This window comes from Carcharhinus amblyrhynchos, chromosome 21 (genome assembly GCF_965287045.1).
Source record: "Carcharhinus amblyrhynchos chromosome 21, sCarAmb.v2.hapA, whole genome shotgun sequence".
Classification (NCBI taxonomy): Eukaryota; Metazoa; Chordata; class Chondrichthyes; order Carcharhiniformes; family Carcharhinidae; genus Carcharhinus; species Carcharhinus amblyrhynchos.
Genome location: NC_137344.1, coordinates 13,514,777 through 13,535,434, shown reverse-complemented (window position 1 = coordinate 13,535,434; position 20,658 = coordinate 13,514,777). Strand labels below are relative to the sequence as shown.

General features: G+C 44.6%; 1 protein-coding gene across 1 annotated transcript in view; it reads left to right on the top strand.

The window, feature by feature from the left end:
• The first annotated feature begins 1,312 nt into the window (after positions 1–1,312).
• Positions 1,313–20,658, top strand: part of LOC145356565 (dynein axonemal heavy chain 17-like) — an 811,195-nt gene continuing 791,849 nt past the window's right edge. The window contains exon 1 of the mRNA XM_080209339.1: positions 1,313–1,681. Coding sequence (XP_080065465.1) covers positions 1,313–1,681 — 369 coding nt within the window. The remainder of the gene's footprint in view (positions 1,682–20,658) is intronic.

The following is a 20,658-nucleotide window of genomic DNA, read 5'->3' as shown; positions in this document are numbered from 1 at the left end:
ACGTGTTTTACACAGAGGGTAGTGGGAGTCTGGAATGCACTGCCAAGTAGGGTGGTGGAGGGCAGACACGCTGGGATCATTTAAGACTTATCTGGATAGCCACATGAACAGACTGGGAATGGAGGTTTACAAACAAATGGTCTAGTTGGACCAATGAGTGGCACAGGCTTGAAGGGCTGAAGGGCCTGTTTCCTGTGCTGTATTGTTCTTTGTTCTTCTTTAAATTCAGCTAAACTAAGAACAAAAAGCATCCAGTTGCTAAGCAATGCCTGCATACTTCTGCTGGCTTATTTAATCTTCATGCCATAGCCCTCTCCAAACTCAGTAGAAACACTGTTGTAATTGAACCTCCTCCCAAAGATGCAAACCCCTTTGACCAGCATGAAGCTAAAATTAGCTTTATCCTTCATTCCACACAAATATTAAATTAAACCCACTTAAAACTGTACCTTATTTCCAATGTTTAGCAATACAAATATAAATCCCTTAAAAATATCAATGCTTTCCTTATGGTGTGAGAGTCCTTGAGAGGATGCCAAGGTCATTTGCTGGAATGGTTGCAATGAAGGATTTTAGCTAAAACATTAGGTTGGCGAAATGAGGATATATCTTGGAGCAAAGGAGATTTGATAGAGGTGTATAAGCTAATGACAAGTTTAGATATGGTAGACAAAAAAAACCTGTCCCCATGGTTTTTACTAGGGGATAGAGGTTTGGGCAAGAGACGCAAAGTGATGTGAAGAAGAATTTTTTGATGCCGTGAGAGGCAATAGCCGGAAGCTTGCTCTCCACGAGAGAGATGGAAGTGAAACCATCTGGTCATTTCAAAAGGGCTTGTGAGGGAAATAAACTTTCAGGGTGACTTGGAGAGCATGGCTGGGCAATGGAACTGATTATGTTGTACTAAAGAAAGCCAGCATGACTCAACTCTGACTTTCAAAGAGTTGGCATAGCCATGATGAGTGAATGATTTGCTTCTGTGCTTTATCCTTCAGTGCATAACAAAGATGTGGCATCGACTCAGTGAAAGTATAATTATAATTTATTAAATACACATAAATACCATTTAAATTTATAAATAAGAGAATTTTATAATGGAAGAAAACATTGACGCAGTAGATTGACAAAAAGTAATTACAACAAGTAAGATATTGCAGACTGGATGTCTACAGAATTGATTGCAAATTTAACATTTTTAATGCCTTACAGAAATATTTATTTTGTATTCTACCATTTTTTGTAGGAAAGTAGAAAATACGCTTGACTCTAATACCTGCCTTTTTGACTTGATGAAACAATTTTGAGGTAGTCAATGGAACAGGAGGAGGAAGTAACTCATGAACGAGAGGATGACCCACGAATGGCCCTTTTACAGAGCTTAACTCTGATGTATTTCTGTGTAAAACCAGATAAGTGGGCAAAGTTTTCTGCGACAGAAGAAAACAAACATCTGGTGATGGACTTCTTCAATTCAGAAGATGTAATGATTTTGGTAATCTACATGAACAATGCAGGGCAATTAGTTGCAAGTTTGGGATTTCCTACCTCCCTTAAAATTAAGGGAGTTTATTTTGTGAAAAAGAAAATGGTGCGCATCACAAATGACAACATTGATGATTCACTACAAATTGGTGAAATCAGCAATTCACCGGTTGAGCAATTATTAACAGTGCTTGAAGAGGTGAGTGCGAAAAAAGAATGATTAATACTGTTATGACATGGCAAATGATAATTGTCAGATTGCCCAAATCCCAAAGGGAAATTTGAATCTCTGCCAAAATAATTTTAAAATTTGTTTATTAAGAGGAGTTTTCTCATTGGGAAGAAAATAGGATGTAAATACAAGAACAGATTTACACAATTAATAGCACTTTTCCTGAAAGCTTTTGGTTCAAGTAACTAAATCTCTTTTTGAGGACAGCGGTCTTCATATATTTTCTATAGCAAAGGGGATAGTGTGGGGGTGGGCCTGAGTGATGTGCTTTATCGGAGAGTCAGTGCAAATTTGATGGGCCAAATGGCCTCCTTTCACACTGTAGGAATTCTCTGATTCTATGAAATTCCAGTAACATTACCCCACTCTGCCCTTTGCTCTTAGAGTGCTCTCTGAGGGTGGCTTCAACAAACACACTATCTTGTTCAAGATCTCACAGCCACCACCCCAACACAATCTTCAGTGTTTCCTTAAATCATTTCTTTCCCCTTTGATCTTACTGTGATAACCCCCAGAACTTGCATGGGAAATCACTGGTTGACCTCCCTGTAGGACTTGTTGAATATGAGCTCCCTGGAGATTTGTAATTAACTCACCTGGTGAAGCTTGTATACTGAGCCCCATACAAAGCAGGTCCTTGAGTGGGTCTGTTATTGCATTGTTCTGGTTGGGACCGGTTTTTGTTCACTACTTTTTTCTACAAGTATCGTTAACTGTGCTGTCTTAGGGTCCAATGATATTTTGAAGTGCTACAATGTTTTTGGCTGTATTTAACTGTCCAGCATCTTTTATTGGTCTTAATAAAAGCATAAATATTAACATAATTAGTAACATAGTGTCAGACTATCCATTTAATGTTTTGACTTTCCCTTTAGTGTTGACACTCCCTTTCTGTTCTGTGCCCTGCCTGATCACATGACCTTTCCCCAATGTTTCCACTCCCATCTTCAGTTCTGTCTCAGCCTTCCAGTCTTTTAAAGTCCCTGGTTTCTTAACATGACTGGAGATTTGAATTGCTTATGCCATTCTGCTCTAGTTTCAGCCCTGGCTCTTGGCATGATTCCTTTCTTATACTTGTCATTGCTCACTTTCTCACCCTTGTGCTCAGTCACTCTCCCTCTGCACTACCTCCATCCTACTGGATCCTGTTTCCGCTCATGATTCATAAAAATTAGGAACAGGAACAGACAATTTGGTCCCTCAAGCCTGCTCTGCCATTCAATATGATAATGACTGATCTCATCTCAGCTTCAGCTCTATCTTTCTGCCCGTTCCCCGTAACCCTTCATCCTGCTACTAATTAAAAATGTGTCTATATCCTCCTCAAATTTGTTTAGCATTCTGGCGACCTCGCCACTTTGGAGTACAGAATTCCAGATTCATGACTCTTGGAGTAAAGTATTTCCTCTTTGTTTCTGCTTGAAATCTGTCATCCATTGCCCAAAACAATGGCCCCTATGTTCTAGAATGTTCAACAAGGCAATGAGGATTGGGAGCAGTTTAAAATTCAGCAAAAGAAGACCATGGGATTGACTAAGAAGGGAAAAATAGAGTATGAATGTAAACTAGCAGGGAACATAAAAACTGACTGTAAAAGTTGTATAGAGAAAGGGATTGACAAAAATGAGTCTAGGCCCCTCACAGTCAGAAATGGGAGAATTCATAACAGGGAATAAAGAAATGGCTGAGGAATTAAATTTGTACTTTATTCATGTCTTCTTTTGTAAAGACTGAAGCAATGTATCAGAAGTTCAGAGAGAACCGTGTTTTAATGATAGCTGAAGGAAATCAGCATTAGTAGAGAAATGGTTTTGGGAAAACTGATGGGATTGAAGGTGGATAAGTCTCCAGGTCCTGATAATCTTCATCCCAGAGTATTTAAGGAAGTTTAGTTTATCAGTGTCATCCTGGAAATAGTAGATCCATTGGTGGTTATTTTCCAAAATTCTTTGGATTCTGGAATTGTTCCTACAGATTGTTTTGATTTGATTTGATTTGATTTATTTATGTATTGTTAGCATACATCACATTTGTTCTGATGATGCCATTTTCCAAAGTTGTGCTTCTAATATGTGCTCCTTTTTTCTCAACCATGGATTCCTATCTACAGCTGTTGACAGGGCCCTCAACAGCGTGTAGTCCATCTCCCACGCCATGACCCACACCCCCTCCCCTCACTCCCAGAACGATAGAGTCTCCCTTGTTCTCACATTTCACCCCACCAGCCTCTGCATGCAAAGCATGATCTTCTGCCATTTTCACCAATCCCAGCAGGATGCCACCACAAATACATTTTCCCTTCATTCCCTCTGTCAGCATTCCACAGAGACAGTTCCCTCTGGGATAATTTAAACCATTCCTCCACTGTACCCAACACTTCTTCCATCATTCGTGGCACCTTCCCATGCAGTAGCAGAAGGTGTAACACCTGCCCATTTCTTTCATGCCTACCATTCAAGGTTCAAAACACTTGTTTCAGATTAAGCAGCATTTCACTTGCACCCCTTTCAATTTGGTCTATTGCATTTGCTGCTGTCAATGTGGTCCCCTTTATCTGAGAGAGACCAAGCATAGATTGGGTGATCGCTTTGCTGAGGACCTCCGCTCTGTGCGCAGTCAGAACCCTGACCTTCCTGTTGCTTGCCATTTTAACACATGATCCTGCCCCCATGCACATGTGTCTGTCCTTGGCCTGCTGCAATGCTCTGGTGAAACTCAGCATCTCATCTTCCAGCTAGGCACTTTACAGCCTTGCGGTCTGAACATCGAATTCAACTTCAGATCTTAGCTCTACACCACCTTGACCACTTTGTTTTCATTTTATTTAATATTTTTACTGTTCTCTACCTTTTGGGCCAGATTTTACCAATTGGAGGCTAATTGCTGGATCTGGACATAAAATGGATCCGAGCCCAGAATCCTCGTTCCAGCGTGCCCATACGCTTTTTGCCGGCTCTGGTCCGGTCCGCACTGTGGGCAGGGCTTAGCGCTGCTGGAACGATCAGAGCTCTGAAACAGTGCACCCAGTCACAAAAGACAAAAACAGAGAGAGCCGGGGAGGTGGGGGTGCAAGATGAGCTGTGATTGGACCCCCCCCCTCCCCCCCCAGGAGGCAGGCCCCCCTGGCAGATGCCCTCCCCCCCCAACTCCCCAGGAGGCAGGCCCCTCCTCAGCAGAGCACACCCCCAACCTACCTGGATGGCTGCTCTCCCTCTACCATCCTTCTGACCTGCACTCGTTGATGTGGAGATGCCGGCGTTGGACTGGGGTAAATACAGTAAGAAGTCTCACAACACCAGGTTAAAGTCCTGTTGGACTTTGATGAAAGGGGGGGCGGGTTCAGATGAATCTCTGGTTGGGATGTTGGGGAGTGGTGAAGGATGGGGGGAGGATGGACTTGGGAAAATCTCCACCCCCTTCTGCCCCCCAACCAGAGATCCATCTGAGCGCCCCCACCCGGGGCAGACACCAGCGGAAGGCCAGGAAGGTGCTGCAGGCTGTCCAACAACTGCAGTAAGAAGTCTCACAACAGGTTAAACTCCAACAGGACTTTAACCTGGCGTCGTGAAACTTCTTACTGTGTTTACAACAGTCCAATGCTGGCATCTACACATCAACGAGTGCAGGTAAGAAGGATGGAGGGACAGTAGCAATCCAGGTAGGGTGGGGATGTGCTCTCCTGGGGGGTGGGGTGGGGCGGGGTGGGGGGGGGGTGGTGGCCTGCCTCCGGGGAGGAAGGGGTGTGGTCTGCTGGAAGGCTGCCTCCCGGGAGGTTGGGGGGAGAGGATGCTGGGGGACTGCCTCCTGGGGGGTGGTTTGATTGAGGGAGGGGGGGAGTCCGGTCTGCCGGGGTGGTTAGCAGGGTGTTTGAGGGGGATGGGCTTCAGAGGTTCCCCTGCAGAATAGGAATCCGCTTCGGCGGTTCCCCTGCTGAATAGGAAACCGCTTCAGATTTTTATTCTGCAGGTTGGTAACAGCGCGGATCCGAAACGGATCCGAAGACGTTAAAATGGGATTTGGCGGTAGAGTTGGGCGCATGGTTCATTAAATCGATTTAAATGCATGTTAAATGCATTTAATGTTCCTTTTGGGCCAGATTTTACCAATCGGAGGTTGATTTTACCAATTGGAGGTTGTATTTACCAATACAACCATTCCATGTTAAATGCATTTAAATCGTCAGGCCACCCAATTGGGGTGTGGACCAGATCCATGCCCAAATCGGGTGTCGGTAAAGGTGTGATCCGCTCGGTTTGGGTGCAGGTTGCGTTACAGGACCGACGCCCAAATTTACTGCGATTTTGCGCCCGTTTAGGGAGTGAATTTTTGGTAAAATCAGGCCCTTTATTTCTTTATTGTCTTTCTTCATTTTTCCTCTCCCAACCACTCTTTCTTCCCATTTCTTACCTTTTCTCTCCTTTTACTTCCCCTTTTTCCCCTTTTTCTAAATTTTAACTCTTTCCCACCCACTGTCCCCCCCCCCCACACCACAACATCTTTATCTGTCACAGCTTTCCCTCTGATTTCAGTTTCTGTGCTGTTTGATCATTCACACTCTTTATTCTTTCTATGGACTGCGATTAGCAGCCTTTTAAACATAAGAACATAAGAACTAGGAGCAGGAGTAGGCCATCTGGCCCCTCGAGCCTGCTCCACCGTTCAGTAAGATCATGGCTGATCTTTTCATGGACTCAGTTCCACTTACTCGCCCACTCACCATAACCCTTAATTCTTTTACTGTTCAAAACTTTTATCTATCCTTGCCTTCAAAACATTCAATGAGGCAGCCTCAATTGCTTCACTGGGCAGGGAATTTCACAGATTCACAGCCCTTTGTGTGAAGAAGTTCCTCCTCAACTCAGTCCTAAATCTGCTTCCCCTTATTTTGAGGCTATGCTCCTAGTTCTAGTTTGACCCGCCAGTGGAAACAACTTCCCTGCTTCTATTATCTATTCCCTTCATAACCTTATATGTTTCTACAACATCTCCCCTCATTCTTTTGAATTCCAATGAGTATAGCCCCAGTCTACCCAGTCTCTCTTCATAAACCAACCCTCTCAACTCCGGAATCAATCTAGTGAATCTCATCTGCACCCCTGCCCCCTTCCAATGCCAGAATATCCTTTCTCAAGTAAAGAGGCCAAAAGTACTCCAGGTGTGGCCTCACCAGCACCTTAAACAGCTGCAACATAACCTCGCTGTTTGTAAACTCCATCCCTCTGGAAATAAAGAACAAAATTCCATTTGCCTTCTTAATTATCTGCTGCACCTGCAAGCCAACTTCTTGAAATTCCTGCACTAGGACACCCAGGTCCCTCTGCCCAGCAGCATGCTGCAATTTTTTTAACCATTTAAATAATAGTCATTTTGCTTTTCCCCTTGCTTCTGTGACTATGACTCATCTTTCATTCCCTCACCCTGCAGTATAAATATCTCTCACATTCTATGCCTTTTAGCTTTGACATAGGGACATCTGGACTCAACATAAGAACATAAGAAATAGGAGCAGGAGTAGGCCATCTAGCCCTTTGAGCCTGCTCCGCCATTCAACTAGATCATGGCTGATCTGAAGTGGCTCAGTTCCACTTTCCCGCCTTCTCCCCATAACCCTTAATCCCCTTGCCTATCAAAAACCTATCTACCTGCGTCTTAAATATATTTAGCGAGGCAGCCTCCACGACTTCAACGGGCAGAGGATTCCAGAGATTCACCACCCTTTGAGTGAAGAAGTTCCTCCTCAACTCTGTTCTAAACTGCCCCCCTCCTTATCTTGAGGCTGTGCCCTCTAGTCCTACTGTCCTTTCTGAGCGGGAAGAGCCTCTCTACCTCTATCCTGTCCATCCCATTCATCATCTTGTACGTCTCAATGAGATCTCCCCTCATCCTTCTAAACTCTAACGAGTACAAGCCTAGTTTATTCAGCCTCTCCTCATAGCTCAACCCCCTCAACTCCGGTATCAGCCTAGTGAACCTCCTCTGCACTCCCTCCAAGGCCAAAATATCCTTGCGTAAGTGCGGCGACCAAAACTGCACACAGTACTCCAGCTGCGGCCTCGCCAGTGCTCTGTACAGTTGCAGCAAGACCTCCCTACTTTTATATTCAATCCCCCTCGCTATGAAGGCCAGCATCCCATTAGCCTTCCTGACCACCTGCTGCACCTGCAGGCTGGGTTTTTGCGACTCATGCACAAGGACCCTGAGGTCCCTCTGCACCGTAGCATGTTGCAGCTTTTCGCCATGTAAGTAGTAGTCCTTCCTACCATTATTCCTACCAAAGTGGACAACCTCACACTTGCCAACATTAAATTCCATTTGCCAGTTCCTCGCCCATTCGCCAACGTCAGCTCTTTCCTCTCCTTACAGATGCTGCCAGACCAGCTGAGATTTTTCAGTATTTTCTTTTTTGGTTTCAGATTCCAGCATCTGCAGTAATTTGCTTTTACATGGTATGTTGGCCTTCACAGTGAATATAGGGAATGGGATGTTTTGCTGCAATCATATAGGACGTTGGTGAGGCCACACCTGGGGTATTGTGTGCGGTTTTGGTGTTCTTATCTGAGGAAAAATATCCATGTTATAAAGGAAGTACAGTGAAGATTTATTAGTTTGATTCCTGGGGTGGCAGGTCTATCAAATGAGAAGAGACTAAGTTGGTTAGGATTTTATTCACTGGAGTTTAAAAGAGGGAGAGGGGACCTCATAGAAACTTATAAAATTCTAACAGAGTTAGAAAAGGTAGATTCAGAAAAAATGTTCCCAATGGTGAGGGAGTCCAGAACTAGGAGTCATAGTTTGAGGATAAGGGATAAATTTTTTAAGCGTTTAGAACTGAGGTGAGGAGAAATTTCTTCACCCAGAGAGTGGTGAATATGACAGAATCACAGAATGTAATTGAGGTCATAGACATTAGACATAGCTCGTAGGGTTAAAGGGGTCAAGAGATAAAGGGGGAAGGCGGGATCAGGATATTGAATTTGATGATCAGCCATGATCAAAATGAATGGCGGAGCATGCCCAAAGGGCCGAATAGCCTACTTTTGCTTCTAATTTTTATTTTATGGGGAAACTTCTACTCTATTATCGATCAATCCCCTTTATCATCTTATCTACCTCAATTAGATATCCTTTCATTCTTCTAAACACTAGTGAGTACAGGCTTGAACTGCTGAATCTCTCATCATAAGACAAGTCCTTCCTCCTTGGAATCAACTTAGTGAAACTTCCCTAAACCGCCAACAGTGCATTTACATCCTTCCCCAAGTAAGGGCACCAAAACTCTGTGCAGTATTCTATTTCCTTCCTTTTGTTCATTACTTACATATGCCAGGATTTTACTTACCTTTCTTATTACATGCTGTACCTGCACACTAACTTTTTGCAATTCATGCACGAGAACACCTGGATTCCTCTGCATTGAAGCATTTTGATGTTTCTCTCCATTTAGATAATAAGTTGCTGTTTTATTCCTCTGACCAAAATGGCTAATCTCACACTTATCCACATTAAAATTTTATATGCCAAATTTTGGCCCACTGACTTAACCTATCCATATCCATTTGTAAATTTCTTATTGCAGTTTGAACTCCTACCTATTTTAGTGTCATATGTAAATTGGAATATGGTACATTCTATCCCTACTTCCAAGTGATTAATATTGGGCCGAATCTTGAGCTCTCACACTCCATGCGTGGAAATGGTGGCCTGGGCTCAAAATGCAGAGAATTTGGAAAAAACCTGAATCTCTCCTGTGAGATCACATTTTCTGATTTTGAACTAACCTCACTGGTGATGTGGAACACGCTGGGAAGGTCAGGAACCTAATCTGAATGCATCAGCATATCATTAGCGAGCACTCACTCCAGAATTCGAGGCTACCCTGAATATTCATGCCAATGCCATTTACAACTGTTCTTACACAAGTCTGAACCTAGGCCTTCAGCTCCCAGATGGATATCTGAGGTGAGCACTCAGGCAGCCATTACTTCTCAGGAAATCCACGACTCAAGGCTCAGTGTTGTGAATGCAGTGAAGAGAAGTGCAGGGCTGGGGTGAGGGTTACTGTCACCAAATGGGGGGTACTGGTGACTCCCTTCCTCTACGGAGATGTGCTGGTTGCTAAGCAGGTATCACTTCCTAGTTCCTCCATGCTGGATTTGTGTTCAAATAGTGGGTGCCCTTCCTTGTTGGGAACTGCAAACTGGGTGGGAGATAGTCACAGCAGAGGAGCAGTATTGGGATCGACTATGAGATCCCAGGGTCCTGTTTTGTGAGTAGCCAGGCTGCAAGGGCAATGTGAGGGTATCAGTTATGGAGAGCATCGTGCGGTATAAAGACCCTTTCCCCTGCGGGAGGGCAAATGCAGTGAAACCTAAAACCTTCAGTCTGTCAATAAATAGTGCGAGGTCAGAGGGGATTACTGGAAAGGAAGATTAAATTCACTTCTCTGCGAAACTCTTACTGCTAGGTAGAGCAGTAAAAGAGTGTTTATTGTTCTCATGCAAGGCTGTTTAATGAACAGTGTTAAAAACCTCGCAAAATGAGGCTGCTTGAATTGCTTGAAAAGCTAATTGCATACCTCTCAAGATTCGGATGTGTCTTGTCAAGGTGAATATTGTTGCCAGAGCAACTAACTGACAATTCCCTGAGGAGTCCAGAAGCCAGTTTGGTAGCCAGAGCTAGATCTAATTGCTCAGTTGGAAACAAAAGTTAACCCTTTGGAACATCAGGCCCCAAGAAGTATCTTTCAGGTCAAGTCATAGCAGTATGCAACTTGCAATGTGGAGAACCTCCAGGCAAGGTATGATGGTGATAGCAGACACCATTCACCCTGTTAAATATCATAACAGACACCATTTGGTCCCGTCAGGATGCAAACTTTGTTGTCATGCATTCTCCCTGATGCACTTTAATACAATGAAATGTTCAGGATTTATGTGGTTTGGCTGGTGGGGAGGGGGGTTAGTGGAGAAATGTGTGGGTCAGATGCCATGAGACATCGGAGGCTCAATATTATTTATCCTGCTGTGTACTGAGGAAATTATGTTGGTTGTGACTTTCGTGTTAGGGGGGTGGTGTGAGAGAGAGCATAAATTCACACAAGTAATTGGAAACATTTGGGTGCAAGTCACAGATGCATGGCACGATGAGGGTTGGGGCTCTGGAGAACTCTTCAGCGCTCATTGGTGTTCTCACTCTTTCCGTGAGCACAATAAGAAGTCTTACAACAGCAGGTTAAAGTCCAACAGGTTTATTTGGAATCACGAGCTTTCAGAGTGTTGCCCCTTTATCAGATGAGTGGAGAGGTGGGTTTACAAATACAGCATATTTTGGCAAAGACGCAATTGCAAGATAATGGTTATGATAATGATAATGCAAGTCTTTACAGGTAATCAAGTGTTTGCAGGTACAGACAATGCAAGTGGAGAGAGGGATAAACACAGGTTAAAGAGGTGTGAATTGTCTCAAGCCAGGACAGTTAGGATTTTTGAATCCAAGATCCTGGTTGAGGACGTTCTCATGTGTGCAGAACTTGGCCATCAGCTTTTGTTTGGCAATTCTGCATTGTGTGTCTTGAAAGCTGCCTTGGAGAACGTTTAGCTGAAGATTGCAGGCTGAATGCTCTTGACTGCTGAAGTGTTCCCCAACTGGAAGGGAACACTCCTGCCTGGCGATTGCTGCGCGGTATCAGTTCATCCGTTGTTGTAGCATCTGCATGGTCTTGCCGATGTACCACGCCTCAGCGTATGAGGTAGACAATGTTAGTCAAGTTGCATGAATATGTACTGTGTACCTGATGGGTGGTGTTCCCCTGTGTGATGGTGGTATCCATGTTGATGATTTGGCATGTCTTGCAGAGGTTGCTGTGGCAGAGTTGTGTGGTGGCATTGATGTTCTCTTGAAGGCTGAGTAATTTGCTGTGAACAATGGTCTGTTTGAGGTTGTGTGGTTGTTTGAAGGCAAGTAATGGAGTTGTGGGAAGACCTTGGCAAGATATTCTGTGGAAATTAAAATGTTCGGATTGAAGTTTCATAGCTTGGAAGTTAAATTGTGCAGAAGTTAAAGTGTTTAAATTAAAACAAATCATGCTTTCTCTGTACAGTAGTGGAAAATGTTTATCAGCTTAGTGATCCTCAAAAGGAGTCAGTCTCTGCTATTTTTTCACAAGCCCCCATAACATTTTCCTTTTTTGGCCTTCACTAGTATGTGAACAAGACCAGATTTTTTTGCACAACAAATACCAAAGGCAAGATACAGGGGTATGCTATGCAAATGAAGGATTAGCAGAAACCAATTTTTTATTGAATGAGAAAGAGTGAAAGGCAGGGATTTAACTGGTAAATATGTATGTCAGTGAAAGATGTGAAAAATCTCTTGTTCCTGATTTGCTGTAATTAGCTGGGACTGCTGAGCTATTTCTCTGTAATCTCAGATCTGCTCTGGTCATCCGGTGTTGGCTGTTGAGAGTTCTCCTTGTACACAAGTAATTAAAGACCTTGTGTTGGATGCATAGTGTCCAGCGCTGTTTGTGTTAAGAGTCAACTGAGTGTGCCTTTAGATTGCTGATACCTAAGAGAATGCTAACAGTTCGTCTTCATCGATGACATGTTGAAGGTTTCAAAGAAGATGTTGTAGTTTCTCCACTCTGGGAAAGTACTGGATGATGAAGGGCAGTGTCCTATTGAATGGCGGGGCAGGCTCGAAGGGCTAAATGGCCTACTCCTGCTCCTATTTCTTATGTTCTTATGTTTGTCTTCTGAGGAGGTTGGTGCGGTTTTTTGCTGAAGTATGTTGGAACTGTCCACCAATGAGTCAAGCACCATATCCCATTCTTACAAGAGCGTCTTTCAGCGTCTGTAGCTGTCTGTTGCATTCCGCCTCATCTGAGCAGATTTCGGTGAGAATCAGGATGTCTGTTGAGTTGGTGTTTGGACTGATGGGGGTTTAACAGCAGTTTTATGGGTAAGTTTAGTATAGAGGGATATGGGTCAAACGCACGCCATTGGGACTAGCTTAATGATACAAACTGGGCGGAATGGACAAGTTGGGCCAAAAATCCTGTTTCCATGCTGTTAACCTCTATGAGTCTATGAGGGACTAACCCATCTCCTCCAGGTCTAAGTTGTGTCCCCTCTGGAGCACTATGTTGTGAAAAGCGCAGCAGACCACAATAATATCCAAAGATGTGCGGGTTAGGTTGATTGGCCATGCTGAAATTGCCCCTTAGTGTCCTAAGATGCTTAGGTTAGAGGGATTAGTGAGTAAAATATGTAGGGATATGGGGGTAGTGCCTGGGTGGGATTGTGGCCAGTGCAGACTCGATGGGCCGAAGGGCCTCTTTCTGCACTGTAGGGTTCTATGATTCTATGATCTAATGTGTGAAATCCTCTGGGGGCTGTACTGGGGGAGCCACCCGCTCCCCCCCACCCCCCCATGTCCGACCAAGGCACCAAAACCACACCTTGAATAGTCTAATTGTCTGCTCCACCAACATGCACATTGAAACGTGAACCCAATTGTATCGAGTCCCCACTGATGTTTGTGGCATTCATACTAGCATGATCAGTTACTTTCTGAATGAGCCTCTCTTGTCCCTAAGGCGCTATCCCTCCAATCACTGCTCTTTCTCAAAAATGGCTGATATTTGCGAGTGGCCCAATATGTAACTTGGGCCACTCGCATAGACAGTCTCCGAGAGATTGGCACACACCTCCATGATGCGTGTTGTGTGATCGCAGACGAGTTGGGTACTGAGGGAGTGGAATCTCTTGCAGTTCCTTAATATTGCCACATGCCACCATGGTGGGCGCAAGCTATCAAACCTTGCACCTCTGCTAGGCGGTTGAAGCCCATGGCCCTGGCCAAACATATCAGCCCTGTCATAATGGGCAGCTGGAACTTTCCTAATACATTTGTGAATATGTGATAGAGGTGGTTCACTGTACCCCCGAACAAATGCAGTCCTCTCTGGTACCGAAGCTCGGACGTATGAAGGTAGGAACACTGATGTCAGAAGATCCTTGGCTGGTACTGTGTCTGATGTTTTCCTCCATGTGTGGTTCCGCTCCCTGAACAGCTGCAAGCCTCTGGTCCTGGCCACATTCAGTAGCATGTTGTCTTTACTGCTGGTAAATTCCCATCAATAGAAACACCAACTCAACAGACATCTCGATTGTCAATGAAAGATTCTCATTGAAATCTGCTCAGATGTGGAGAAACGCAACAGACACCTACAGCCGCTGAAAGAGGCCCTCGTAAGAACAGGATATGGCGGTCAACTCATTCAATCGACAGTTTGACACACCACAGCAAAAACCGCACCGACCTCCTCAGAAGACAAACATGGGACATGACCGACAGAGTACCCTTCGTCGTCCAGTACTTCCCCAGAGCGGAGAAACTTGAGCAACAGTTTCATGTGACTCTACTTGAAAGTGGAGTCACAGATGGACAAGGGTTGTGAAGAAGGCATTAGGCATGCTTGGCTTCATTGGTAAGAACATTAAATACAGGAGTCAGGATGTCGTGTTGAAGTTATACAAGACATTGATAAGGCCACACTTGGAATACCATATACAGTTCTGGTCATCCTGTTACACAAAGGATATTACTAAACTAGAAAGATTGCAGAAAAGATTACTAAGATGCTGCTGGGACTTGATGGTTTGAGTTACAAGGAGAGGCTGGATAGACTGGGACTTATTTCCCTGGAGCTCAGGAGGATTAGGGGTGATTTTATAGAGATCTATAAAATAATGAGTGGCATAGATCAGCTAGATAGTCAACATCTTTTCCCAAAGGTAGGGGAGCCTAAAACTAGAGGACATAGGTTTATGGTGGGAGAGGAGAGAGATACAAAAGGGTCCAGAGGTGCAATTTTTTCACACTGTGGGTGGTGAGTGTCTGGAACGAGCTACCAGAGGTAGTAATGAGGCGGGTACAATTTTGTCTTTTAAAAAGTGATACTGAGCCAGCATTACCCAAACATTTGGTTGCAAGTTTTCCATGGTAGGGGGCTGATGCTATTGGTCTGACTTTGCAGGAGAGTGATGATGAGTTGCAGTGAGGACACAGCAATGCTTCTCCTGTCCTCAGCAATATATTTGACTCCTGTCTAACAGATAGCTTCATGAGCCCTGCCAATAAACGGGCGCATCATGGGGTTCATAAAAGCTGGACATGGCATGGCAGGCCCCTCTAAGTATTTGGTTCCACGCTTTGATTTTCATCTTAAATCCAAGGTGGGCAATCAATCACACTTTGACAGCCCTTCGGTTTCTTCCACTCAGGTCTTCCAGTCTTGATGAATTAGTGGTGGGAGTTTGCTTCTTTCATTAATGGGGTCTCGGGAAGGGTGGTTGGGGGTTTGGGGAGTGGAGGAAGGTCGCTTTGCCTGCAGCGGGGCTTCTTAACTCTGTTCTCAGTGTGGGAGATACATAGCACAGCCATTCTCATACTCCACAGGAATAAATCGCTGGGTATGTGCATGGGTTTGCCAAGCTTGACGGCATAAAATGACAAAGTGGAAGTTCTGTGAGTGAACAAAGTGATTTATTATTTCTAACTATACTTAGTGATAATTCTCTACATTTGTGCTAAGTGTTCTTACACTTCCTCACCATCCCATTACACCTAGGTTCTATCCCAGAATCTGCAGCAGAGGAGGCCTGCCAACTTCCGCGTCCTGTTGTTTGAGATGTAGTGCTACCCTCACTGTTGTGTGGTGCTGGAGGAGTATTGCTCACAGGAAGGGGGACTCAGACAGCTGGACAGACACTGGGTCTCCTGGGTGGAAGGCTCCGGGCTGTGAACCAGACTATTCTCAACTCTTTGGCTGCCCGATGGGGTCAGTGGCCCTCCATGGCATAGAGGAACAGCTGGAGTGAGGTCCAAAAGCATCAGCATCCTCTGGCACTGGCACGCCTGCATTTCCACTAGTGCCTGCACCATGCATTTGAAACCCTGCAATATGGAATTCATGCTCTCAGAGAGCTGAACTATGGTGTCTGCCACAGAGTGCATAGCCTGGGCCAAGCTCTCCACTGCAGACATCATTGTTGTGAAGTTGAGTAGAGTAATTGTAGATTGGTGTTTGTAAAATTGTAAAATGCTAGGGAAAAAGCATTGCATGGTCCCGTTAAAAGGTGATGCTTAGAAAGTTTAAAAAAAAATGCAAGTACGTATAGAGGGCCCAAGAATGAAACATTTGTATCAGAAGGCCAAGCAGCAGGGTTACCAATAGGTTTTCAGGCTTTTGAATTATTTGAATTACATAAGAATATAAGAAATAGGAGCAGGAGTAGGCCATCTAGCCCTTCGAGCCTGCCCCGCCATTCAATAAGATCATGGCTGATCTGTCGTGGCTCAGTTCCACATTCCCGCCCTCTCCCCATAACCCTTAATCCCCTTGCCTATCAAAAACCCATCAACCCGCGTCTTAAAAATATTTAGCGAGGCAGCCTCCACCACTTCAACGGGCAGAGAATTCCAGAGATTCACCACCCTTTGAGTGAAGAAGTTCCTCCTCAACTCCGTTCTAAACCGCCCCCCCTTTATCTTGAGGCTGTGCCCCCTAGTCCTACTGTCCTTTCTGAGCGGGAAGAGTCTCTCCATCTCTATCCTATCCATCCCATTCATCATCTTATGCGTCTCAATGAGATCTCCCCTCATTCTTCTCAACTCTAGCGAGTACAAGCCTAGTTTATTCAGCCTCTCCTCATAGCTCAACCCCCTCAACTCTGGTATCAGCCTAGTAAACCTCCTCTGCACTCCCTCCAAGGCCAAAATATCCTTGCATAAGTGCGGTGACCAAAACTGCACGCAGTACTCCAGCTGCGGCCTCACCAATGCCCTATACAGCTGCAGCAAGACCTCCCTACTTTTATATTCAATCCCCCTCGCTATGAAGGCCAGCATCCCATTAGCCTTCCTGACCACCTGCTGCACCTGCAGGCTGGGTTTTTGCGACTCATGCACAAGGACCCCGAGGTCCCTCTGCACCGTCGCCTGCTGCAGGCAATTCTGCCTCTCAATTTGAATTAGACACTTAGATGCCAAGAACCTATTGAATCTAAATCTGATGGTTTTGGCAGCCTCAGGCCAATACTATTGTGGAGGATATTGATATGCTTTCACAGGTAGAGAAGAAAAGGGGCAGTGCGACAGAGGGTGAGAGCGACTGTCACCTGCTACAGCTCAGAGCTTTTCGCTCAAAGCCTCATCTAGTTAGAAAGAAGAATCAACTGAGAAGGCCCAGAATATTCCGGAAGACATAAAACATGGCTGTAATTTAGAGAGTGACTAAAATTCTTTTTTTTTTGCTAATAAGTGGGAATTGTATTTATCTGAATAACATTCCATTAGAATCATGTTTTATTTGGTTTGTTAATAGTTTAGTTAACTTGTTCACTGTTAGTTAGATAAATAAATTGTTAGTTTTGACTTTAGAGTGTGTCAGACTTTAGAGAATTTTGATTTAACTACTAAAAGTTGCTGAAGTGCAGATTGTACCACTTCACACTCACTTTTACAGATTATGAGGTGAGGTACTTCTCTTTCAGTGGTGTTAGTTCTCAGAGGAGGAAATCCACCTCCGCTTCATAACAGCCAGCCTTGTTCACCATTTATCTTCTTGTGGCATTGTTGTCCATCCTTTTTTGCAGTAAGTTCGCACTCACAAAGGCAGCCCCACTCTATCCCAAGTTGGGGGGTGGGGTGGTAGTGCCTTGCTTGTGGGATGGGGGTGGCGGTGGTGTTGTGTGCATTCCTGGAAGGACAACTTCTGGAGCCAGGGGTATAGTGCATCCATCCTCTGTTGCACTCCATCTCACATTCTGGTGAGGGCTCCCTCTGAGCAATGAGGTGTGGGCTTCCTGGCTACAATCCCCAGTAGATCTGGAACAAGTGCGAGTGAGCCACTTATATGGAGCTGTCTAGTGATTGCAGTGATTAAGTTGAGTCAGTATGGCTGGATCAGAGGGAGACCTCCACAAGCACAATGTGTTTCTTGTGGCCCTAAAAACTTTGGTTAACAAGGCTCAAGATTCATTCAGAAATTATGCTGGAGCCATCAGCAGGATTCACTTCATTCTTTTTCACCAGAACCGACACTGTCAATTTCTGTAAAATTGCCCTCAGGTTGTAAGTAGTTGGGGCCCATGGACAGAACCTTGTGGCACACCACCAGCTACAGCTTGCCAACCAGAAAAATACCTATTTATCCCCATAGTCTGCTTCCTGTTGGTTAGCCAGTCCTCAATCCAAGCTAATATACTATCCACAGCCTCAAGAGATCTTACCTTGTGGATTAACTTTTTGTGCATTATCTTATCAAATGCCTCAGGAAGTCCAGATACAATACATATACAGGACTCCCATTTATCCTGTTTACTTGTTACACCTTCGAAGAACTTTAGCAAATTAGTCAGACACCATTCACCCTTCATGAAACCATGCTGACTTTAATGGATTGCATTTTGACTTTCCAAAGGCCTCATTATGTCTCCCTTAATAATGGATTCCAACAATTTAAACGGTCTATAGTTTTCCACTTTCTGCCTCACTCCCTTTTTGAATAAGGGCATTATGTTCACATTTTTCCAATCCACTGGAACCTTGTGAAAATCCAGGGAATTTTTGGAATATTGTAATTAATGCTTCCACTCTCTCTGCTGCCACTGCATTTAATACCAAAGGATGTGGACCATCAGGCACTCGGGACTTGTCTTGCCTTCAATTCCAATAGTTTGCTCAGCATCTTTTCCTTATTGATGATGATTTTTCAAAGTTCTTACCTTTCTATTACCTCTGCATTACCTGTCACTATTGGGGTGGTACTAGTGTCCTCCACTGTGAAATTTGAGGCAAAATACTAATTTATTGGCTGCGATCCTTCCATCCCACTGCGCTGCTCAAACAGCAGAGTGGGCCAGCAGACAACAGTGTGGGGCCCTATGCGAGATTTGTGAGCAGTGTCTAGCCACTTGCGATAAGCTCTTTGCTGCAATAAGCTCTGGGCTGGAAATCGGCAGAAAGCTGATTATTATATGAAAATCTGAATTTCCATATGATTAGCGGGTCCGGGACGGTGTTCTCTAGTCCCACTAGGGTCTTTCCACACCATTGGGAATGGTTCCCACCAGCGGAGTTTACAACTGTTCCTCACTAATTGGGAACAGGCGTCCTCTCCCTGCTGGTGGAGACAAAGGCCATTGAGAACTCCATGGGCGGTTGGAGGCAAGGGAGGGTGCCTCTTTGACAGTGCCAGCCTGGCATCTTGGCATTGCCCACTGGGCAGTGCCAAAGGGGGCAGTGCCAAAGGGGGAAGGACATATTCAGAGAAGGACCTATTGGGAGTGATCAGTAGTGGGGGGCCCCACTGCCACTGCAGGTGCAAGTGGAATCAGTTGAGAAGGGAGGAAGGGGGTGATCAGGGCTAGTCACGGGCGGGGGGGGGTGGGGTTGAAAGAGGAGGAGCTAGCCATCAGGAGTAAATTGGGGCTAGGGGGTCGGGAGGAGATCGGGGCTGGCCCGGGGGCAAGGGGGATCCCAATCGGGAACGGTGGGGTCAGGAAGGGAGGTGACATTGGGGAGGTGACGGGTGGCTGACGATTGGGAGGGGAACATCAGCAATTGAGGGTGGGTGTTTGGGAAAACTGGGGTGGCCAGCAATCGGGAAAATGGCAATTGGGGGGGCCGGGGAGGGTGGACAGCGTGCGTGCAAAGGAGCCTGCCCTGCATTACTGTCAGCCCCTCAGGCGGGATGACTCCTTAATCCTCATTTTTCAGCGTGAATCACTCGAAGGCACTCTTGCACAGAGTGTCGGAGATTCAGTCAGATACATATGCTGTTTTATTGTCTGTTGGGCATTTAGTTTTGTTTTGGGAGAATACCAGCCAATATCTGCACTATTTCTGTGCGCCCCACAATTGATTCCCTGGTCTCATCCTCCAAGGGGCCAACATTCATTTTGGCTACTTTTCCCTTTAATATACTTACAGAAGCTTTTACTATTTTTTTTGTATTTTGTTTTAATTTTCTTTCCTAAAGTAGCCTTGCTTTTATTCACATTTTACTAACCCTTTGTTGGTCTTTAAATGTTTCCTAGTCTTCCAGCCTACCACTGGCTTTTGCAATATGATATGCCTTAGTTTTTTGTCCTTATGTTATCTTTAACTTCCTTGCTTAGCCATGAATTTTTCTTACAATCTTTCTGTATTTCAGTTGGGTGGTATTGACAATCTTAAGTATCTTCCACTGATCATCAACTGTCCTACCTTTTCATCTTCTTGCCCAGTCCACTAAGGCCAAATCTGTCCTCATGCCGATGTAATTACCTTTATTTAACTCCAAAGCACTTGTGTGGGACTCCAGTTTCTTGCCCTCAAACTGAATTTGAAATTCTAGCATGATATGATTGTTTTTCTCTAGATGATCCTTAATTATGAGATCATCAATTAATCCCTTCTCGTTACACAATACCGAATCTATGTTAGCCTGCTCTCTGGTTTGTTCCACAACATATTGCTTCAAGAAATAGTTCCTAATAAAGTCTCCCTCAAGGCTATTTTTGTCAATTTGATTAATTTGTTCTATATGCAATTGACCCGTGATTATTGCCATGCCTTTCTTACAAGCCTCTAATATTTCCTCATCTACACTGTGCTACACAGTGGAACTACTGTTTGGGGACCTATATATTACTCCTACCAGGGATTTATTTCCCTTGCTATTTCTTATTTCTACCCAGACTAATTCTATGTCTTGATTACAGTGTCTTTATCATTTCTCACTACAGCACGAATCTCTTCCTTCACTAACAGAACTATGCCACCTCCTTTTCTTTTCTGCCTATCCTTCTGAAATAATGAGTAACCTTGGAAATTCAATCCCAAACCTGGTCTCCTTGCAACCACATCTCAGTAATCACCACTAAATCATACACATT